This window comes from Lactuca virosa, chromosome 5 (genome assembly GCF_052849685.1).
Source record: "Lactuca virosa cultivar CGN04683 chromosome 5, Lactuca_virosa_CGN04683_v6, whole genome shotgun sequence".
Classification (NCBI taxonomy): Eukaryota; Viridiplantae; Streptophyta; class Magnoliopsida; order Asterales; family Asteraceae; genus Lactuca; species Lactuca virosa.
This window is the reverse complement of record NC_136430.1, coordinates 290,838,560-290,864,062: the sequence shown is the minus strand read 5'-3', so window position 1 is coordinate 290,864,062 and position 25,503 is coordinate 290,838,560. Positions and strand designations below refer to the sequence as shown.

General features: G+C 34.8%; 2 protein-coding genes across 2 annotated transcripts; both read right to left on the bottom strand.

The window, feature by feature from the left end:
* Positions 1-2,342: 2,342 nt before the first annotated feature.
* On the bottom strand, positions 2,343-3,311 carry LOC145112899 (uncharacterized). Its single transcript, XM_079049015.1, has 2 exons — positions 2,859-3,311; positions 2,343-2,552 (listed from the first exon to the last, which is right to left on the bottom strand). The coding sequence occupies exons 1-2, from the start codon at positions 3,309-3,311 to the stop codon at positions 2,343-2,345; spliced, it is 663 nt and encodes a 220-aa protein (XP_078905141.1).
* Positions 3,312-20,709: 17,398 nt separating this feature from the next.
* On the bottom strand, positions 20,710-25,207 carry LOC145115459 (axial regulator YABBY 5-like). Its single transcript, XM_079051754.1, has 7 exons — positions 24,864-25,207; positions 23,716-23,877; positions 21,945-22,065; positions 21,689-21,737; positions 21,465-21,540; positions 21,149-21,220; positions 20,710-20,961 (listed from the first exon to the last, which is right to left on the bottom strand). The coding sequence occupies exons 1-7, from the start codon at positions 24,948-24,950 to the stop codon at positions 20,899-20,901; spliced, it is 630 nt and encodes a 209-aa protein (XP_078907880.1). The 5' UTR covers positions 24,951-25,207; the 3' UTR covers positions 20,710-20,898.
* Positions 25,208-25,503: the final 296 nt, after the last annotated feature.

The window sequence follows — 25,503 nt, the reverse complement described above, 5'->3', positions numbered from 1 at the left end:
TCTCTATATATATATATATATATATATATATATATATATATATATATATATATATATATATGTGTGTGTGTGTGTGTGTGTGTGTGTGTGTGTTACCACGTTCAAATAAAACCTTTAAAAATGAGAACGTGAGAAAACTAATTTTTATGTTATTATTCTACAATGAAATTTGTATAAGTATAAGATTATAATCAATTTTAATTTGCATTATTAATGTGTGTTTATTTATATACCAAATGCGCAAAAATGACATAAATTATATATATAAAATTCAAAACTTAATAATAAAATAAAAGTAATGTTCTTAACTTCTCATTTTATTTAGTGTTTTTGTTTTAAGAATCCTGATTATATATATATATATATATATATATATATATATATATATATATATATATATATATATATATATATATATAACTTCTCATTTTATTTAGTGTTTTTGTTTTCATTATGTATATACATGTAAATTTACATGTATTAATAGAAAAAAACTACAAAATATTTTCACCTTTTATTAATAGAAAAAAAACTACATAATATATTAATATAAAAAAAACACATTCACCTTTTATTTTCAATACATCTATGAAAAATATACGAGCATATAAAAAAATACAAATTTTCTTCAGTCTACTTATATATAAACATATCATACACATTTTCATATCTACAACTTTCCAAATACACATTTTCATATCTACAACTTTCCAAATATATAAAAAATAAAGTTGTTTTTTTTAAAAGCTACTTTTGTTTTATATTTATCTTAATCGTTAGTTACGAAAAAAAAAATTGTTGACTTTTTAAAATTATTTTGATGAAAAAAATCTCAGTCTAAAGGTATTTTTTTCTACTTATTTGTAGTAACTAAGTTTATATACGAAACTTTAATCCAACGAACTTTTGTTTTTGTTTTTTTTGTTTTTGTTTTTTTTTAATATAAAAGTAAACATTTACTTTAACAACCAACATTAAGTTTCTTTGCTTTTTAATGTTTACTTTGGCTGTGAAGAAACATTATTGTATTGGTGCAGTAATTAATGTTTTAAAAACCGGTTTGGACCGACCGATCGAATCGGTTAGATCCGGAATCGTGAAAATAAGTGTTTCACTTATTACCAGTTTTATGCCTTTTTTTGAACCGGAACGAACGAATCGATTTTTACAAAACCCGGTTGAACCGGTTAAATTGAATAAAAACATATGAAAATGAATAATTTTGTATAATAAACTTTGATGATATTTTTTCATATCTATTTAGCTTTCTCGAAGTAAAAACATATGGTAAATGTGATGAAGTTTTTTGATTTTTTTGTATTTATCTAAAACTATATTTTGTTTCGGTATTATAATTATATTTTCTTTTTGATGTACGTGGATTGATGTAAGACTCATGATTATGTGTTTGTTTTAATGTATTTAGATTAACCTACTACTTGTTTTTATATATTCTTTTAATGTTTTAACTTATGTACGTCAAATTCTTGATTTATGTATGTATATCTGCGTAGGGAAAAAGGTTAAGGGATGAAAATTGTAGAAACTAGTTAACCAACGGTCGAATCGGGAACCGGTCACCATACTGATTCAACTAAAAACCCGTTTTTTAAAACATTGGTAGTAATTATCGTAGTGAAGAATGTTTAAATTTCACGTTGTAACACTTTTCGCATCTCATTAGATTTTTTTTTTCTTTTTAATAAATTGACGACGTTAAAAAAAATAATAACTATTTATACAACTTTCAAGAATTTAGGACATCAATAGTTAAAGTCATCCGTTATACCTGTCACTTGTCACTAAACACTACGTTGGTCGGTGTCACATCATCACCGCTAACTATCACTAAACTTATGAGATACCCATCACTACCACTCCACTCCACATCATTTTTTTTTATTTTTTTTAATTCAAAAATACCATAAAAATACAACTTTAAAATTTAAAAAAAAACATAGAATTTTTTTAACTAGTTTTTCATTCAATAATAAAAAAAACATTACATTAATATCAAAAACTACATTACTTAAATAATCTAGAATAAAAAAACAAACATAAAAAAACTAATTTCCGTTCATGTTAAGTTGTTACAAATGTTCCGCGACATATTCTTCAAGATTGAAACTCGTTTCACCGTTATGAATTTCAACAACTCGTGCTAAAAATACAGTCATTCCAGGAACGAAATCTTCAATCGGGATGACAACGTTGTCCAGATCATACGTGCAAATCGCTCGATCTTCATCTTCAATAATCATATTATGCATTATAATACATGCTTCGACCATTTGTTTAAGTCTATCTTTATCTCAGAGTCGTGCAACATATTTCACTACATGTCATGTTTGCTTGAGGACTCCAAATGCCCTCTCGATATCCTTTGTCACCGATTCCTGCCTTTTTGTGAACAACTTTGCATTTTCACTTCGAGGAACCGAGTATGCCTTCATAAATGTAGAATAATCAGGGTATATCCCATCACAAATGTTGTAATCGTATTCGTATGAATGTTCGTTCACCGTGAACGATATATTAGGTGCTTTGTCGGTCTAAATATCGTTGAAAAGAGGAGATTGACCAAGAACATTAATGTCATTGTTAAACCGCGTAACTCCAAAAAACGAATGTCATATCCACAAATCCTGAGATGCAACAACTTCTTGGATTATATTTGGTTCACCTATATCTCCTCAAGTGATTCATTGCACCATGTAGTTCGACATTTTTTCTCAAGCCGCATGCGTACAATCCAGACTACCAAGCATACCTGGAAATCCATGTCTCTCTTCACGATCCAAATATAATCTCTCAATATCACGTGAAATAGGTTTATGCAAATATTATTTGTTAAAAACCTCATACACACATGCACAAAACCAATCTACACAATCAATTGCGGTCCTCTCTGATACTTTCAAGTACTTGTCGGCTGCATCAAATGCTATACCGTATCTCGAATACATAAGTGTAGCCGCATATTTTTGTATACTACTAAAACTCATTCTTCCTCTAGCATTGGGTTTTTGTTTGAAGAAATCATAACGGGCATCTATAGCATTACCAATACGTAAAAGTATAGCCTTATTTAAATGAAAACGACGTTTGAACGAGTCATCATTGTAAAGATAATTATTAACAAAGTAATCACGTACCAACAAGTTGTGTGCGGCTTGACGATCCCGATTGAAGACCTCCCTTGAACGCGCAACATTTGAACTTTCTTCATCGTAAATGTGTTGCACAATGTTGAAGAAGTTCGAGATGAATTCACCGCCGTCATCCCAGTCAAAATTCTTAAAGAAATCCATGTTTTTTTTTTTGTTTTAGAGAATGAGAGTATAAAATTTGATGAAAGGTGAGAGTTATGTATTGTGTTTATATAGGTAATGAGTTTGAAAAAAAAAAAAAACTTCACAAAGACGACCGTTGAATGGTCGAATCGGCAGCCTCAATCCCATTGGCCGTGCACTATCGTTGTAGCAATCACGAATTGCCATGGCCACGACTCATGACGACACACTGGGACAGTGTGCACGATTGTGGTTCATGGCCACGTATACCACAAAACGATCTCATGCAACATATACCGTTTGGTCTAATAAAAATATAAATAGTTCAAGGGATTGCCACATCATTGTCACATCAATATTCCAATGACTATTCAACTTACTCTCTAATAATATCCATAATTCATTTAACCTTTTAAAGTTTAATGAATTTTTACATTATCACCATTATTATTTTAAACATTTCTATAAATTTAAAAATAAAAGATACAAAACTTAATAATATATTAATTAAAAATTACGAAACCAAAAACATACAATGCAGCACCTATTACAAAAATAATGTGTATAATGTCGTCAAAATTAGTTTGTAATAGATTTGAAACTAATATATTCCGTTTTTATAGGGTTTCATTTTTAAATCTTTCACTAGATTTATTAATTTATTACTGATTTGAAAAGACACGACATCAAAAATATATGATACATTATATATTAAATACCTGAAAATATTTTAAGTTTAATTTGTGGTTTAAATAAAAAAATTATCAAATACAAAAATAATATACAAATATTATTACATGATATTTGGTTTGGAATTTAATTAAAAAAATATTTAATTCCGTTGGACCAATCAATCATCATACAATTTTTTTCATTCATCCATGTTATCAACCATACTTCATTCAACTCTTATTCAATCGTAATTACCATCTACGTAACTTCTAGTAAACCCTATTATAGATGTCCACAGTATCAAATTTTATTTTATGGCATCATTTATGTAGAAATATAATTTATGTAATAGTATTAAGTTTAATTATAAGGTAAATGTCTAAAAATAAAATTTTATTTTTTAAAAATTATTTTATGTTATAATTTATGTAAAAGTATTAAATTTTATTTTTTGAACAGAAAAATCTTGATTACCAAATATTTTCCTCAAATTAAGGGAAAAGTCTTTAGGTTTTTTTGGGAGAAAGTGGTAGATGTGAAACCCAATAACCGGTAAAAGTTAAAATATTTTTCATAAATTAGGCCAAATTAATAATACTTTTCTGAAAAAAAAAACTATTTTTTTGAAAAAAAAAGTAGATATTTACATTTGTTGTACTATGAATATGATCGAACGAATAATCATAAACAGGAAAACATAATTTTTGAGTGAAAATACTGTAACACCTGAACCCATAGGTATGATTTTCCTTGGATTATTTTTGGCATTAAGTGTATTTTTAAGTCCTACGCGAGGGGTAGGACGGCCTCCTACACTCGGTGTAGGAGAAAGACTTCATACGGGCATTTAAGGACTTACGTTGGGTGTAAGTCTAGCTACGCAACACGTAGTACGCAGGATCAAAAACCTTAATTTTCGGTGTTGTGCGCCTATTTGAAGGCTCTAACCCTCTTGAGGGCCTCTTCATACCCAACCTCCATCCTCCCATCCAATCCCTTCGAAATCCTAACTATTTTTGTTAGGACCTTGAGGTTTCAAAGTGTTCTTGTATACACCCTTGAAGGAGAAGACCTTTGGAGAAGCATCTAGGATATCCAAGCCTTGTACATCCAGATCATTCATCTTGTTTTCACCTCCAGATGGTATAAAGTTCCCATCTTGGCAATCTCTCATGCTAGATCTAGTTAGTTATGCATTTGTATGCATTTTGTCCCATCACTTTGGTTCTTTTGAGTATGATCTACTCCAAACCATTTAAAGACCATTTCTTGCTGTTTTTGGGGTTGTTGAATCATAAATTTGAGAGCTTGATTACTCCTATCTACCCCATGCACGACATCTTGAGAATTAGTGCACTTCATGGACTTAGGGTTTGGTTTATGGCTCATTTATGGCATGCAAATGGATAAAGTCAAAGACTTTATCCATTAAGTCGTCCATTTGGTTCATGTCTGGAAGTTTGAGGAGCTAACTTTTTGTATTAAGAGCATATTGGAACTTTTGGCATTTAGACCAGTACGTTGGGTATAATTCTTGCTATGCTAGGCGTAGCTTGGTTTTGGCCCGTAGCCACCTAAGTTTTACGCCATGTGTATAGTAGCTTGTACGTAGGGCATAGTAGGGTTGGCCGTTAACTTTGACTATTGTTGACATTGGGGTCAAACTAGGATTTTAAGGGTATAGACTGAGATGGTATTCTTTACTAGCTGTTAGATGTCTTGTTGCTCCTGTCTACCTTGTGTGTGTGTGAGAGCTATTGTATTTCTAGTTGCTATTTGCAAGGTGAGTCTTCTTACTACATTTGCATGTGTTGTATTTATGTATGTGACTAGTAATCTCTAGGGTTGTTAATCCACAGGGCATGCCGTTAGCCCACCGGGATTACTAATAGTCTCTAGGGTTGTTGATAATCCATATTCATTTATTATGTTTTGTTGTATGGATATTTTGGGAAGGACTCACTAAGCTTTATGCTTACAGTTGTGGATTAAATGTGTTTTAGGTACTTTAGATGATTGCGGGAAGGTGAAGTCTTGACTGTACACTCTGGCTTGCAGATTTTATGATTATCATATTTTGATACTCTGATTTGGGATGAATGAATTGATACACCTCAAATTCTTATTGATTTGGTTTTATGATACTTGAGGTTTTTTCTAAAATAAAAATGATTTTTTTTTTTGGAAAAATTAGTCTGTTACAAGTTGGTCTCAGAGCCTTGGTTTGAGAGAGTTGGATGAACACTCGTCGGATTCCAGACTCAAACTAAGGATTTAAAAGTTTAAGAAAAACATTTTCATAAAAAGAATGAAATTTAAGGAAAAGACCGAGGAAAGTGAGTATAACAGTAAGCCGGAGCTCAAGGAATTGATCTCCCAAAATATCCATATCTATGTTATATGTTGTATTGTAGTTCTTGTTAATTGAGTTGAATGGAATGTATGCTAGTGATAGACTAAGGATCCCTCAGGAGTTTCAGGATAGGGTCACCTGACTTTGTGATGCCTTATAGCCTAGGAGATTACATGTGGATGTTTTGCTAGGGTTGAAGCTAAGATTGCTAATTGCTTTGTGTAAATTACATGGTTGTACATAGGTAGGATTTTATAGACTTAGAATGATTGGTTTAGCCTTACTTCATGTTCCTTGTTTGGTTGTGGATTTAGGGTTGAATCTTTTATTCGAATGTCTATTAAGTCTGGCTTAAGTACAATTGGTTTACACGGAGCCATTTACGGGATTAGTATAAACTTCTTGCAGAGTAGAGCTGTAGCTGATTGGGAATCTAAGATGTGTATCTAGGGGTTTAGATGCGTTCCTTTGAGCACCTAGGTGTATGCATGCTGCTTCCTTGGAAGCAGTGTGTTTGTGACTCAGGACCTTGAGAGGGAATCTAAATCACGGATAGGTGTGGAAGGTAGTATGGGCCCATACTACTGAAACCATAGGATCAACATGTGAGTTAGGAGGAGTCTCGAGGGTACTTAGGAGTTGATTGGTTTATATGCTTGCTTGTACTTTTAATATGGTTTTGGCATTTTTCCTTGTATATTTCAATATGGTGCTTACTTGAGGTTCAGGCTCTAGTGGCCTAGAGAGGCAGGGTATCAATGATGATGAGATATGTAGGATCATTGCCGTTGAGGTGGCCGTGACAGTCGGGGAGGCTATCCCGTAGGAATTTGGGTTTATCAAGACTGCGATGATTGAGATGTTTGACGAGTGCTACACTGCTGTCACCGAGGCTGTTGTTACCACAGCCACCACAGTTGTCACCGCCACGAGATCCCACGGGGGCGATTTGATACAGTCTCAGAAGTTCAACAGCAAAAAGCCCCAAAAATTTGATGGGGTCCAGGACCCAATTGCAGCTATGAGGTGGATCATTTATGTTGAGGGGTGTTTTTATACCTGCTCCTTTCCGGATGATCTGAGGGTTCACTTTACGCTGAACCTACTTCGCTTGGGAGAGAAGGACTGGTGGATGTTCGTGATTGTTGACTTTTCACCAACGGAGAAGGCCGCAATGACATGGGATCGGTTTGTTGAGATGTTCCGCAGGAGTATGTTCCTTTGGTAGGGAGGGAATGATTAGCTTAGGAGTACTTGTCGCTCCGACGGCCGATAGAGACGGTGACTAAGATCACTAGGATGCTCCATCAGAGAGCTATGTTCTTCCCAGAGTACGGGTCCACTAAGCATCCATATACGACCCGATACTTGAGTATGCTCAAGAAAAATATTAGAGAGTTCGTAACGAACTCCACATATCGGACATTGGCTGAGCTGCAGTCCAATGCCAGGAGGAGGGAGATTGAGTTGCAGTTGTGAGACATCCTCTAATTTTTAGAACCAATTAAAAGTTTTCTTTACGCTTTTAAAATCATTTATTTATATTTGCGGAAAATCCCAATACAAAAGTCATTTTGAAATACAATTGTTCGTTTCCAAAATGTTAAAACCCTAAGGATGTCATAATCGATATAGATACATAAGTTACAAGGTAAAGACCTGATGATCCTAAACACTATTGCAGACTGTCTCTTAATCACCCAACATCCTAATCAAGTTCTAGTAGCTTTAGTCTTTATATACATGTGATGCATATAAACTTAGTGGGTCAGGTTGGGAAACCTAGTGAGATGCATATGGATTCCAGTCCCATAATATTTATATGATAATATTCCTAATTATCAAACCTTCAAAACCAACCGTTTCCACACAGTATCCATGTAGGCTTACATTCCTACATATCCATTCCTACCGATCCTCACATATCCTATTGCATGATTACTATAGGAGAAATTATCTCACCTGATGAACCGTTAAAAGGTTTGAATACTCAGCTAGGGGCTTCCTAGGCCGATGTAGTCATAAAGGAATATAGGCCATCAGAGTATTTGATGAATATGGTATCCAATTTCATCTATGTTTGTGAGTAATGAGCTCACACCTAACAAAATGGATGGGATAAAAGATTCTATAGCCTGAGAATGTTTGGTTTGGCCTTATTTCCTGTTCTTGTCTGATGAATGGCTTAGGGTAGGATCATATATTCGACTGTCTATAGGGTCCAATGTTATGTATGATTAGCATACATGAGTGCTGCAGGGATGGTGGAAGTTTCATGGATGTGTTGTGTGGGGTTAGTCGGCTAGTTTTGTAATGTTTAGTCTTCCTCTAGGGAGTGAGGATTGAGTGTATGTGTACGCCAGTGTGTATTGTTAGGGTTGTTGTGATGATCCTCTGAGACAAATACGGGTAGGTGTGGAAGTATTATGGGCTCATACTACTAAAAGCATAGGACCTATACGCATAACAGGGAAGTCACAACCCCTAGGGCTTTGTTGGGATTTAGTTCCCCTGTTATGATATGCGTGTTTTCTGATATCTCCTTGGTTTATTTTCAATATGGTTATGATGAGACGATTTGAGGCAGGATCCGGATCGGGATCGGAGCTGAAAGTCAGGGTGGGCCATTTGTGTCCGAGGAAAGGATTAGGGAGATTCTTCAGGAGGAGGTTGTTGCTCACTTTCGAGCACAGTTGCAAGAGATGTTCGGGTCTATTAAGACCACCATGGTGGAGTACTTGGATGAGCATTATGAATGCTTCTTTGTCTAGAGCTGCTGCTACTGCAGCCACCACAACCCTTTCCTGTGCTGGGGTTGGTGCTTGGAGAGTCTTCCAGTGTCGGGACTTTGACAATACGAAGCCCCCGACATTTGATGGATTTCAGGACCCGATCATAGCCATGAGGTGGCTGTGTGACATTGAGGGGTGTTTTTTCACTTGCTCTTGCCCAGCTGACCAGAAGTTTAGGTGTGCTCTGAACCTTTTGAGGTCCGCAGCGAAGGATTGGTGGAGACTTGTTACCATCTATTATTCTCCTGAGCAGAGGACTGCAGTGACTTGGGAGCAGTACTCGGAGATGTTCCGTTCTAGATATGTTCTGTTGGTGGAGCCTGTGAGGTTGACCCAGGAGTACTTGGATTTGAGGAAGGGGACTAATTCGGTGATGGAGATCACCAAGATGTTCACATAGAGGGCTATGTTTTGTCCTGAGTTTTCTGCATCTGAGTAGGCTCAGATGACCCGTTACTTGAGCATGCTCAAGACGGATATCAGGAAGTTTGTATCCACTCAACGTTATGGTTCATTGTTGGAGTTGCAGGAGGCCGCCATTCGGTTTGAGATTGAGATGGAGCTCCAGACGAGGGAGCAGAGACCAGCCCCGACGCAGTCACAGCGTGTGTCGAAGCGGTTCAAGGCCGCTGATATCAGATTTGGGGGTCGGAAGGGCTGCACTTGTGGGAAGTGCGGCAAGGTTCATGAGGGTGCTTGCCAATCATCTTCTAGGTGCCACAATTATGGGCGACAAGGCCATATGGCGAGGGATTGCCGCCAGCAGGCCCCATCACTCACCTCCAAGATTTGTTACCATTGCGACCAGGTTGGCCATGTGAAGGCCAACTGCCCATCGTTTGCTGCTAGATCGGCGCATGCTCCAGCGCCGACTACCTTGAGGATCACAGATGGGAGTCAGGGCAGGGCGGAGCCCCCGAGTGCTCGAGGTCGTACTTTTCAGTTCATTACCGAGGAGGCCAGAGTAGCTCCAGATCTTGTGACTGGTATGTTTCTATTAATTATTCTGTTGATTATGTTTTGTGTTATGCTTATCTATATCTATATATATATATATATATATATATATATATATATATATATATATATATATATATATATATATATATATATATATATATATATATATATATATGCTCCTGATAGGTACGTTCCTAGTGAACTCTTTGCTTGCTCTTGTGTTGTTTGACTCGAGTGCAGGTCGATCTTTTGTATCTTGATCATTCAGTAGGGAGCTTGATATGCCTATTGGGGAGCTAGAGTGTCCGTTGCGGGTTTCTATCGCCAACGAACATGGGATTTCTGCATCTGCGGTATATCAGGGTTCTGTGCTAGAGATCTTCGGGGTGCTCTATCCGATTGATCTGGTCCCTATTCCTATGGGGGATGTGTGCGTGATAATGGGTATGGACTGGCTGAGCAGGTTTGGTGCCATGATCGATTGTGAGGGCCAGCGAGTGGTAGTTCGAACCCCAAGTGGGGGAGAACTGATTATTTATGGAGAGGGAACCACAGTCGGTTCATGGTTTTGTTCGGCAGCCAAGGCTCGCCAGTATATTCAACACGGGTGTGCAGGTTATTTGGCTTATATGGTTGACACGCGAGTTGGGGATCAAATTTTAGTTTTCGAGGTTCCAGTAGTCAGGGAGTTTGCTGATGTATTCCCGGAGGAGTTACCCGGTGTGCCTCCCGAGGGGCATATCGAGTTCAGGATTGACCTTGTGTCAGGTGCGACCCCGATTGCCAAGGCGTCGTACCTCTTGGCACCGCCTGATATGCAGGAGTTGTCATCTCAGCTGCAGGATCTTCTAGGCAAGCAATTCGTCAGACCGAGCAGTTTTCCTTGGGAAGCGCCGATACTATTCGTCAAGAAGAAGGATGGTTCGCACCAGATGTACATTGATTACTGGGAGTTGAACAAATTAACAAAGAAAAACCGTTATTCCCTTCCACGGATTGATGACCTCTTTGATCAGTTGCAGGGTGCATCTTGGTTCTCCAAGATAGATCTAAGATCTGGGTATCATCAGGTGAGAGTGAGAGAGGAGGACATGGAGTAGACCACGTTCTGGACTCTTTATGGGCATTCGAGTTCGTGGTGATGCCATTTGGGCTCACCAATGCGCCTACTGTGTTTATGGATTTGATGAATCGGGTATGCAAACAGATGTTTGACCATTCCATCATTGTGTTTATTGATGATATCTTGGTGTATTCCAAGACCAAAGAGTAGCATTAGGAGCGCATTCGGGAGCTTTTGGGGGTTTTGAGGTGAGAACGACTTTATGCCAACTTCTCGAAGTACGAGTTTTGGTTGCGAGAGGTCCAGTTCCTGGGGCACCTCGTTAACCATGATAGGATTTTGGTCAATCCGGCCAAGATCGAGGCTATGATGCAGTGGAAGGTTCTGAAATCTCCCTCAGAGATCATATAACGCCCGTAGATTCGGGCTAGTCAATTTAGAGACAATGAGCGTCAAAAATGACATTTTTATAAAAGATTATTTAGAAGGAGTAATCTTAACTATGTTATACTATATGTCACAAGGGTTTCGTACATATAAAGAACGCTGAAATTCGAGTTATAACGAAGAAGTTATGACCTGTCGAAGTTTTTCGGCAAAACCGGAACAACACCGGGAATCGTAAAAAGTGGGTTTGTGATAAAATACATTTTAGCTTTAGCGATCTAAAATAAAGTCATATTATACGTTAAACCGAGAGCGTGCATAAAAAGAACGTCCAAATCTGACTTCGTATGAGGAAGTTATGATTTTCTAAGATTTGACATAGCAGTATACAACCCGAAATTCGAATTTTAGATCGACCGATTTTTAGCCGACACAACCTAAACAAGAATTGAAGATCTCGTTAATAGGAGCTCAACGATAAAAAAAATACGAAAACAGACGTCGTATGACAAAGTTATAAATTTTTAATGGACTTTGCCTGTCCAGGCCTGTTAAAATATAACTTTAAAAATAAAGTCAAAATTAGCCGACAGAGTCTAAACGAAAGTTGTAGAGTACGTCTCCACCTACGCGTGAATATAAAGAACGTTGAAAACGGAGCTCATATGCAAAATTTTAATGTTGGAAGTGTTGGATGCGAGGGTGAGTACGCCCCGCGTAGGAAACGGGTACCTCCCGCGGTCTCACATTTGGCTCCGAAGTCTCCACGTCGCCCCATCAGATATCTGAAGCCTGCCCCCTCGTACGCGTAACGTACGCTTATACCCCCTGCGTACATGCGAGGAACGCCCCTCGTAACCGAAGTTCAGCCCCAATAAATAACATGCGAGGGCTGCGACTTCATCTCACACCATAACCCTTCTCTCTCTATAACCTGTCTCTAAAACACTCCCAAAGACCTAGTAACTTCTAAGTGCTAGAGTAAAGCCCCAGAACTCCAGAAGGCTCCGAGAAGAAGAGCTTTTCGGCTCAGAAGTTCTGCCCACGCAGAGCCCGGTTCCTAGCCAAATCCCCGGTAAGTGAGATATGCTTACCCTACTCTAAGTATAACTTATGTTTAAGTTTATTATTGTTATTATGAACTTATAAACAATATATATATATATATATATATATATATATATATATATATATATATATATATATATTATAAAATATAATATAAAAAAGTGTTATTATAATATCTTTTATTCGCGATACGGGGATTCTGGTTTGAAGGGCCGCATAGGGTTGTTGGATTTCAGAAGTGATATAATGCCAAAATGGTCCTGCCCTCCGGTGTTTCATGTCTGGCCCATGTCTGTACATAGTGGTTGAAAAGTATTGTTTAACACTTATAAAACAATGTCGCTCTTAAATAGTCACTATAAACATTAGACTAAAATGAAGTGGTAATAATACTATGTTTCAACGAAGGAAAAGACGATTGTTAGAAGCGAAACGCTATCCGAATTTCGAGTCATCACTTTAACAAGTGAGTGCATAGTTACTTTCATCTTACACATATATATCAAGTATTTAATATAAATTACGTGTTATGTGTGCATATTATCTGTGTTCTTTATATCTATGCTGGATGAACAAAATATACATGTTTTATTTGATTTAAACTGTATATGTATTTTATACCTATAAAATTATTGGGTGAAGATGGGTAGATGAATAATGAAAGAAAAAGATGATATAGATAAACATTGGCAACTATGGACTTAGTGCCCTATAGATGAACCTTGGCAGCTGCGCCACAACCTGTAGATGTTTTTGAACTATAATGTACTCTAAAGATCCTAGCAACTGCGCCTAAAGGATAATATCGGTAGCTGCGCCTAGTAGAGAAAATCATAACCATGGCAGCTGTGCCCAAAAGATAATATTGGCAGCTGCGCAGAGAACATCATAATCCTGGCAGCTGCGCCTAAAGGATAATATTGGCAGCTGTGCGTAATAGATAACATTGGCAGCTGTGTCATTGGCAACGATGGACTTCGTGCCTATTCCTTAGGACAATCCTTAGGAATAAATAAATGAAGAATAGATGATTCTTAGGGTAGATCCTTGAGAATAAAGAAGATATTGGGGATGTGTAATTGGGATACTTGTTTGATGATGAAACATAATAAATTTATTATTGTGGGATGAAAACCATATGTACTAACCAGGTTTCCCAACCTGACCCACTCAGTTTATTTGTATCACAGGTATCGATACGAAGCTACATTACACTGAGAGATTAAAGGAGATGTAAATCACTAGTGTAAATGAATGTAAGGTCTGTTTATGCTTATGTTTCTGTACTCACGATGACATCCCAAAGTTTTTATATAAACAAAATACATTTCTTTGGAAATGCTTTGATAATATATTTATTATGTTTTTCTAGGAACAAATTCTGCAATATTATTCTTTAAAATGAATACTCTGAGTATGTGAACAAATTCCGCAATATTTTTCTGGGAACAAATTCCGCAATATTTTTCTTAAATAATCTTGAGAATGGCAAGAAAATTTGATTTGGAATTCTCCCAACCTTTCATATTATTTTTCATGATGAAATGGCAACATGATTTAGGCAAACTATGAAAGATCTAAGTATGCCTAAGAATCATGTTAAAGTGACATTGCTAATTAACATATGATAATAATAGAAATTATTTATTTCTTGGAAATAATAATTTTCATTAGCAAATAACATATTATTTCATAATGTATGAATTGATAAGTCATTTATAACATTTTGGAGTAGGTAAGCCTTTTGTCTTTTAGTAAAAGAGAAAGTTTATATATTATAAACTTTGAGTTTATAACATATAAACTTCTTCTTCTCTTTTTCTCCACGATGCCTGAAAATGAGAGAGACATAAAGAGCAATGCCATTCTTCTTAGTTTAATCAAAAGAAATAAAGCATGGTGCATGCATGAGGACAAGCTTGTCTAAAGTGCTTATTGGATAAAGACCTTTAGATTAAGTTTATGCTTTAAATAACTAGTTTCTTGCACTCTTTGTGGCGCTTCTTTCCTCCCATGGCCGAAAATATTTCTCTCCCTCTCATTCTCTATTAATTAGTTAAGAACACTTGAAGATTACTTGCATCTTATGCTCTCTTGAAGTTCATATTGGTCATGAACTTCAAGCTTATAAGTTAAGAGTTTATGGACTAGCATCTACATCAAGTTGAGTCATTGTTGGTGTCTCAAAGGTTTCAAATTCTTCATCAACTTCCAAGCCTCCCAAGAGGACCCAAAGAACAACAAATGTTGTTATTTCTTCATCATTTCTTTGGTTGGTTTTTTAATTTTTCTATAACTTGCAAGATGATCCTTGGTGGGTATAAAATGTTAATGTTATTTCGAAAAATTAAATCTTCTGTTTGCCATACTTTGTAGTTTTGAAACTATTTTTAAACTAAAACCCAACAATTGATATCAAGAGGCACCTTGCAAGTTTGGTTTGATTTTTTGATTTTTGGAAATCTTTGTTTTTGGAGAATATGAATGACTTGTTTTGTATAAAAATAAGTTCATACTTATTTTCTATGACAACTTATAATTGTTATTTTATGTGACAAAAGTTTTCATGCATCTTTTTTCATTTTAAAGTTGTCTTAGAAAAACAAAGGTTGTTTTATATGTATGTTGATTTGTATGATGTGCATAAACTAGCCAAGAACCATTATGATTGTTGTGTTGTTGTGTTTGTTGTTTTTGTTATAAAAATGATTGTAATAATTTATTTATTCATATGATATGTAATAATTAAATAGATTAGTTTTCTTGGTTATTTTTGTAAAGTAATAGATTAGTTTTTAGAAATAATTTATTTGTAACAAGAAATGAAGTTGGAGCCATTTTTTGAAGACAAATAGACAATTTTCCTGTCTACATAAGTGTTGGGTAGAAAGATGACATTTTCTGAAAAGTCACTACAAGAAATACTGGTATTAGCGGCGACAGACGTCGCCGCAAAAGAGTAGGTTTGTCGCCGCTAAAAGTATTAGCGGCGACACGTCGCCGCAAATACGTCGCCGCTAATGCCCTTCTTGTCGCCGCTAAAAATGCGTCGCTGCTAATATTTATATGTCGCTGCTAAAAACCCGTCGCTGCTAATACTTTTATGTCGCTGCTAAAAGCGTCGCTGCAAAAGACTCTTTTCATTTTTTTTTTACAATTTTATGAAATATAAATCTACAATTTTATAAAATCAGTTATATTTAACACATACACAACCAAAAACTATATAACAATGATAAAATATTAACCCACAATCAAAAATATTAGTCTATACAACCTAATTATAGTATTATTCTAAACAAACATTTCATAAAATCCTAAAATTCCTACTCCTCGCCATCACTCTCATCATTTCGTTCATTATTTGGTGGTGACAATGAACGAAACCACTCTTCTAATGCCGCAGAACATGCCGGGTCCTTCAGTATCATTTGCAGCATTTCCATCTACAAAGAAATCAAAATATATTACCAATATATCATAATAGTATTATACTTTTCAAAAACTACCAACATATCATTATAGCATTATAGCATTATACTTTTCAACTTAAACAAATAATTACCTGTGATTGTGGTGGTTCTTGTGTCATCGGTTGTTCTTGATCGTACATAGACACAACGGTAGGGGGTTTACGCCTAATGCCTCTAATATGTCCGCGTCGAACACCCAATATTTTTTCAAAACATTTTCTTGTATCACTTGGCGTTAGACCGCTTGCTGAAGAAGAAGCTTGAGTTTGTTGATTGATCTCCTGAAGTAAAGCATTCTGTATTTTCAAAAACTGATAAACATCATAAAAATAGATTACTAAATACCCTTGACGATATAAACACTTATATGAAAATACAAATTAACCACTTACGTATTGTTGCTCGACTGCATGACTATAAAACACCCCTTGGCGATTGGAATTAGCCTTACAGAATGCTTCGATTCAAGTGATATCCTATTTAACAAAAAAAAAAATAGATTAATTATACTTTAAATAAACATTTAAATATATCATAACTTACTTCTTTGAAGCATGCATTACTGTACGAGCTCGACCCCCCTCTGTTTATAACTAGTTGTTTTGCACGGACTTCTTTGTTTGACGCCGAACGACTTAAAAATTCGGGCGATTGAAAATGTTCGATTGCCTTCGCCCAATTTTCTGGTGACATACCATTGGGGGGGGGGGGGGGTTGTTTAGTGCCATTGGGATATCTGCAGGCCCCCCGATATCCTTAAAATAAGAATGGCTTTACTTTTTCGGCCTCTGTAAACTTTTGCAAGACTCGAATCAATGCTCCGCAACAATTGTGCACGCTCCGGATCCAAGTTAACCTTATCCAAATCAAACTTATTCTACAAATACAAAAAAGTTAGTTAATTAAATAACAATCACAAGGAAACTTAAAATATTATTCAAGTTACCTTTAGATGCACAACTGTCGCATTCCTTAACGCGGGGGAAACATTGTCCTAACCAGATACGTTTAAAGGGACGTTGTTCCACAAATACCTCCCAATTCATGTGTGAACCAATTGGCAGGCTTCCCGACAGGGGAATATGTGATCTCCATGTCAAAATTCAAATCCATAGTCTTTCCCTTGTTTGCCCTTATCCACTTTCCTAGCTCTATATTCTTTGACAAGCCCCTTCTTTTCTTTGGAAGCTCGACTGAAAAAATACAATTAAAATATTAGTCACGATAACTTATAATAAATTAATTAAAATAGCAAATAAATATATCATAATAAACCTTACCATCCTGTTCATGTTGCCCGCGACCAAAGCCTCCTGGAGATGGTGGATCCCCAGCTTCATCACCTCCGTGACCAAGGCCCATAATATCAGCCATCATAACAAAGAATATCGTCCACGTAAACCTCATTTGTAGCCTGTAAAATTAAAAGATGTACAATATAGAAATACAATATGAATAAAAGTTAGTTACAAAACAATTTATGATTATGAATAACTATATTTCTTATAACTATATTTAATATCTAAATTAATAATAGAAAATTTAATTTAATAGTTTTACAAAACAATTTATGATTATGAATAATTTTAAAACTAAAATACCACATAAATATTAAATTTGATTTGAAAATTACTCTTTGTAATATACACACTTTGTTTTTCACACATTACATACATAAATACACACACTATACATACAAATACATATAAACATTTTCCTACACATATTCATTATAGTATCATACTTATTTTTCTATTATAGCAACCTAATTCCAAATAATAACCATACAAATAACACACAAAAACATACAAATAACACACAAACACAATTCCGGCGACAATTCATTCCAAATTCCAAATAATAACCATACAAATAACATACAAAAACATACAAATCAAATATATAATTTCAAAAGTCATGAAAAGGAACCTGTGCTAATGTAATTTAGCGATTTTCCGGTAAAAAATCCAATTTTCCGGCAACAATTCTGGCAACAGATTCGGCAGAAGTAGATTTTCCGACAAGGGTTCAAAAAACATTAAATTAAACACTTAAAAACCAGTAAAGAAAACTCCAAAACAGAAGTTGAATAGAAAATAGGAAAGAAATCGGACCTTAAATCGAATTTTTGTCGCCGGAAATGAGTGTGGTCGCCGGTAATAATGGAGCTCCACTGGTGGCCGGCGGTAATGGCTGCCGGAGACGAGTCCTGTGGCGCAAACGAGGTCGTCGTCGGAGGTGCAGTCGTCGGTAATCGTTGGAGGAGTGAAAGGAAGCAGAACGAACAGAAAAGTGACGCAGTGGGGGGGTTATCTGCGACGAGTATTAGCGGCGACGCGTTTTAGCGGCGACGCTAGGGTTTTAGCGACGACACTAGGTTATTAGCGGCGACACCCCTGGAGGGAAAACACAGCGCCCTTTTTCCTCATTTCCCACCGTTGGATGAAAAGCAGATCGAACGGACATGGTTGATTTGACGCGGATCGACACTGTAGCATCATTAGCGGCGACACCTTTAGCGGCGACACCAACTATTAGCGGCGACATGTAACGCGTCAATTACATGTCGCCGCTAATAGCCGGTGTCGCCGCTAAAGGGGTCGCCGCTAATACCGATATTTCTTGTAGTGAGTGTCATGAATGCTGTCAACAGTAGCCTTTTGTTTAAAGGGTTGCTGACCTAATGCAACACTTTCTGCAACATTTTTCGGAAAAGTGTTGCATGTGGCTGAACTTTTCCTTTAAAGAAGATTTTTCAATCTTTTGCAAGCAATGAGTGTTTACTCAATTTGGAGCTTCTACAACAACATTACAAGAATATTTTTGGTCCCCTTAAATGTCCCTTTAGGAATGGACTTGACATCTTTTATGTTGGCTCACAAATATGTCATTAGTTGATTATGTTTATGCACATATTTTTTTCTTTCTTTTTATGCATGATTGTGTTGTTTATTTTATGTGGTTGATAAATTAGTTTTTCACATGATAAAATAATTTTGGACAAAATAAACATCACATGGAGTTTGATTTTCAAAATTGGACATAAGATGTAACAAGTTATTGTTTTAAAATAAAAACCGGCTTTATAAAAAGCGTTAATAACGGCAAATTTTGAAATACTCAATTATAAGTTTTAAAATGGTGATTTTTTGTAACTTATACAAAATCCAAATATATAAGTAATAAAATGAAGTATTATTAAAGATATAAAAGGTTCATATGCACTCGATCAAACCTAATACCGATTATTAAAATTGAATCGCGTCAAATTATATAAAAACTAACTTTTTATATAGAACCTAAAAAGTGATTTTCTTTTTTTGAAAATTGGTACCATGGTTTATTATATGCATGTAATAAATGTGATATCATATGTTTTTAGAACTAGAATTATAAAACATATAAAGACCATTTTTTTACAAACCTGAAATCTATGTAATCCTTTTGAAGAACACTCACACATCTCTTATATGCACTAGTGGGATAAAAGATACCTAACCGCTTAGTGTTATCTTTTGATGGGCGACGTGTCTTCGCGATTTCTGTAACTAAGTTATAGGCCGATTACACATGTTTTTCAAATTGGACGATTTGATCGGAAATCTTTTGTGATAAAGGATACCTAAGCAAGAGAGTTATGAGGCAAAGATGTAATTAAACATGTCTACTAAATTTTGTTATTAGTGATCCCATAAATCTAGGAATTATATAGTAAGATATAATTGATAATCGATATTTACCGGGTTGAATTCAAATCGATGAGATAAATGATAATTAAATTATGAACCTTTAGAATAATAACATTATTCATGAGTAGATCTAGTTGTTAATGAACTCAACGTTAGATAAATTACTCGTGATCCGTTCGACGGAAAGTTCGTTTATTTAAAAAATAAATTTACATGAACATAATTTTTTGCTCGTTTAGTTAAACGAACAAACATGAACATTGGTGTTGCTTGTTCAGTTAAATTCGTGAATGTTCTTTTATGTTCATTCATTTACGTCCATTTATGTTCGTTTATTTACATTCGTTTATATTTGTTTGTGTACGTCCATTTATGGTCGTTTGTCTAGGAGAGAGTGTGTCTCTCTCTCTCTCTCTCTCTCTCTCTATATATATATATATATATATATATATATATATATATATATATATATATATAATATACTTATCGTTAAGCATCGAAGTAATAATACTTTAGTTTTGACTTAGAACTACATAGTTTTTATCTTAGGATTTGCTATAATGCATGTATTTAAGTATGTTTCTTTGTTTGGATGTTAATGGTCGTTTATCTTTATTTATATCTAATTATATTCATTTAGGTTTTTTATGTTGGTTCACTTCCATTCATTTACGTTCGTTTGTATTTGCACTTTTATGTTCGTTCATTTACATTCTATCATTTTCATTTAACATCTTAATAAATGAACATAAACGAACATGATCAAAGTAAGTTTTTAAGCAAACGAACTTGAACAAGGAAATTCGTTTGTTTATGCGTTCGTTTTTGTTCATTTGTTCAATTAACCTTAAACGAACAAACATTAACTAGCCTCGTTCGTATTCGTTTCGGTTCGTTTACAACCATATTTAGAAGTGAGAAAAACTCCTTGAAATGTTTTGGGGCGGGGGGATTAGATGTTCACCAAAAATAGCTTATTTCTTGATAAAAATGAAAATACACATATAACATCACTCATATGACTGTAAAATAGAATTTAAAAATACCCAAACATTAATATATGTCCTTATACCAAATTAAGGCCACCATTTTCTTGAACTCAAAATATAAATATATAAGAGGCTTTGCTTTGATGTTCTTAAAATCAATCATTTCTTAAACAATGCAGTCCTGGATCTTAGTCGCTTCTCAGATCCTTGGACACAACTCAGCTGCATACAAATTGATAACATCAGTATATATATATATATATATATATATATATATATATATATATATATATATATATATATATATATATATATATATATATATATAGAGGTGTGTGTGTTGAGTTTTTTGAATTTTTTGAGAACGGGGTGGGGGGTGGGGGATGCTATTGAGGTTGAATTAACTTACCTCGTCAAGTTTTGCTTGGTGATTATTGGCTTCCAACATCAACCCAAAATGAATGTGAGGGAAATGTGCCCACTATTTCACAGAGAATTTACATTGTCAAATTAATAAAGACAAAAACACAAACACCTAGAAATATACATCTCTCTATATCTCTCTCTCTCTCTCTCTCTCTCTCTATATATATATATATATATATATATATATATATATATATATATATATATAGACGCACGTACAAGTACTTGTCATTAAGAAAGCCACCGAACAAAGAAAAAGAAAGTAGAGTATGCAGAAAATAGCTATAATGCGCACTTACATTTTTTGCAGCAGTACTAAAGGCTTCCCTATGGCTGATATCTGGATTATTTGCCTTGATCCTTTGGATCTCCTCCCTACATATCCATACGTTATGTTTAATTAGCAAAAGAAAGATGAAACACCAATGTATGTTGAGGGTATTTCAAAGCCAAAACAGATGTTAATTAATGAGGTGATTAGGTATCAACAAAAATTAAGAGAAGGATGGAGTAGTCTTGTTACTTTATGAACTGGTTATAAGCAGAAGGAACTCGCTGCCTCTTCTCCGGAGCTGAAAAAAAGCAAATTTTTGGTATTTTAAGTCCAAGCTGTGTAGAATGAAGATTTTGTTATGAATTTAAATGGTTAATGAATGTTGCATGAAAGATCTTTAAAACCACTTACTTGGTAGAGTAGTGTTGTTACTTTATTAAATGATTTTTTGGTTTGTATAATGATAATTATGAATATTTGAAAAGGGAAGAGTCTATAAACTCACGACGATTGATCTTTGGGTCATTGGTAATGGAAGTCGGAGATGGCCTCATTGGCATCCTGCTGTTGTACTTTGAAGCAGATCCCAAATCCACCCTATAATTTGGAGGTGTGTGGTTGGGAGCCTGTTGAAATTATCAATAATCAAACTGTGAACTAATCTTAAGACAACAAAAAATAAGCAGAAATCTTGTCAAGTTTCCTTTAAGACTATTGACAGTATAAGAATTTCAACCATTATAGAAAAACAATCATTTCGTTAATTAAGGTGCAAAAAGAACTACCAAAAGTGCCAAATCTTACTATTTTGTATCTTGTCAACTTTTGTTATGAAAACGCATAAGAATTATGGCACTTTGTTTTATCTTTCATTTTAATAAATATCATTATTTAATGATAAAATAATCCAACTCACTAAACCTAGATGATTACAACATGGCCCTAAACCCTTATAAACCTCTTGACATTTCTAACTATTTATCACCCTTCCTTGAAAGTTAAAAAATTATTTATCGTGTTTAGAAGTTCTTGAAACATGCTAACGATTGATCTATGTACAGTCTTTGACTTCTTTTGATTACTCATTTGCGGCAAGCCAATTTGTTAGCTTAATTTTATTATTATTATTATTTTAAATTTATCTATGGTAGTCCATAATATGTATATATATAAAACGTTCTATACTTTTTGATTGAACTTTTTTTTACGTGATGTATGTTCTTCAATGAAAAAAGAAACTGAACTAAAAACGTAGCAGTGACTTGACTGAATCAGTTGGGATGTAAAAGTAAAAGTGAAAAACACAGCAGATTTAAATGACACTTGCTGTCCAAGTTGTGCCAACATATATATCTACCTCTCTTTAATCTATTGAGAAAGAGAGGGCTGCAGAAGAAAACGACAAAACCTTGATGCAAAGAAAATATATTTATTTATATATAAGAAGAAACCTTAAATAAAGAATCTTAAAATTACCTGGGTTTTTTAAATCAAATTAGGGAACACATATACAAGAAAAAGGGTTTCCAGATTATTAATTAAAATAAACAAAGAAAGAGAGAATCACTGACGCATTTATACAGATGTTGGCCGCAAAAATGTAGCCTATAGAAAAACGGCTGTTAGGGTTCTTAGATCTATGATGTAACAGCAAAAAAAGAGGGGGGAAAGAAAGAAAAACACAGACTGATTTATGTGGTCTTTAGATTATCCTATGTATGACCTAGAGTAAGTAGATCCCTATCTGTAACCCTACTGATCATTTCCTCAAAAGTATAAAAATTTACTGATAAAAATTCTAATAAATATTTCAAACCTACAAACCTAGTTAGATTAACATTTGAATCTAGCGATCTGCATTTGAGTTTTTGACTTTTAAAAGTCATAAGTCAAAGAGTAACTGTTCCAATTTGTATTTTGTCAGCAACATTAAAAAAAAAAAAAAAAATAGATTACATTGAAGAAAAGTTGCTTTTACGACCATAGTATTAGATTAATCTACTTATGTACAAACTACATTTTGTATAACGATTCATTAAAAGAAATATCTTGATGAAAAAATGTTCGTACTTGCATTAATTTGTTGAACTTAAACTGATTTGCTTTTGCAAGATCAAGACAACGGTTGTTCAAAATTAATTAATCGCTTGTTTCAGAAGGGTATTTATGATCTGAATTACTAACATTGTTTTTTAGGTTGAAATTAACATTCTTGAAAAAGAAATTTGAGCATCAAGAAGTGGATCTAAGCTATATTTAAAGAAAATAATGGTCACCTGGCCATGTTGATGAGAAGTACAATCTTGGGAGGAGGAATTGGAATTTGAGAAAGACTGGTGAAAGGCAGCAGCCATGCCCATATTCACAGACCACAGATTGGTGCAGTGTCCACATCTTACTGTCACTATGTCAAACAAGCTGCTGCATGGTACACTTACCTGCATTATCACCATACATCAATTATTACCTCAAAATCAAGATTACCCATTTCAGAAACTTAAACAAGAACACAAATTGATCATTCGGTTTTGTCTATAAGTATAAAATAAGACTTTTAGGGTTCCAAGATTACGATTTTATGATCAAGAAACCTAGAAGAATGGCATTGAAGTAACACCAAGATTGTGATGAAAAGGATAACAAAGATTGAATGTTCTCGGCTGCGCAGCCAACTATAAGACGTACGACTCTAAGAATACATAATTAATTAAATATCAAGGAACCAAATAAATAGGAACCAAGAACAAAAGATAATAGAAACACGCCATGGGAGAGAAGCTTGAATCAATGGAGGAACGATCTTTAGAAATGAGATCATAATTTGTTTCTTTAACATACAAATAATCTTTGATTATGAACCACAAAAACCTATATTTCAACGGTGCTAGTCACACATGCAATGATGTTTGGGGTATTAATAGCCCATTAAATTTGGTCAAAATCTGAATTCAATTATATTGTGGAATCTGATATTGAAAATCTCCATATGAAACGAAAAGAATCCAGTAGTTTTGTCCTTGATAGTAATGATTCAAGTACCGTCCTTAGTTCTTTGTGTGTAGGTGTGTGTGTGAGTGTGTGTGAGAGAGAGAGAGGTCATAAACTTCAGATATTTGAAGGACTTTATCTTTTGAGTGCTAGCTGAAGAAGAAACGAGAAAAGGAAAGCCTCAAACGATGGGGACTTGACTCTATATGTTTGAATGGCATCGACATCGAAAAAGAAAGCTTGATTTCAAATGGATCAATCTGGATGTTTTCAGCATGAAAACGCCAAATTAATCCGAGCACAAGCATAACCCATATGTTATTTAGCGTCTTCATCATCTAACAGCCTCAAATTATGCAAGAACTCGTCTTCTTCTTCCGAACACTCTAAAAAAACAACACAAAACAAAAAATGATCACAAGGATAGAGTGTGTACCGCAAGAACAATATTGCAAAAGTTACAAGGGATATAACACAGTTGTTCAGATGCTGCTGCTACATCTATGCAACTGCTGCTTGACATCTCTCTCTCTCTCTCTCTCTCTCTCTCTCTCTCTCTATACAGAAAGCGCTCAAGGGAGAGAGCTAATAAATCAATCGAAGAGAACTTCAAATCTTCGTGCGAGAGTGTTGAAGATGGGGTGATCACTACAGTGTTACTTCTTTCGAGTCCTTTCTATTTATAGATCAAGAAACATATATAGATATATTATGTGTATATATCCTGAGGGAGAGAGAAGGGGGAAATTAATAGAAAGGGGGAAAATGGGATAGGATCCAAAGAGCTAAGAGGCAAAGGCATTATAGCAAAAGGTAGGTTCAGATAGTGGCTGCGGGCCCTGGTCAATGCACCTAAACCGGCACAAACTCACTCGGTCTAGCCATATATTTAAACCATCACAGTATATTTCGAGTTTTATATAAGAAAATAAGACTCATCCAGTGATGAACACAAGGGGGATGCAACTCAAACTCAAATGACTTCAACAATGTACACGGGATTTGATTTGTGTTTTTAATATACTAATATGGCATTTTATTTTGTACAATTGTAAATTAAATAAAGTTTATAAACA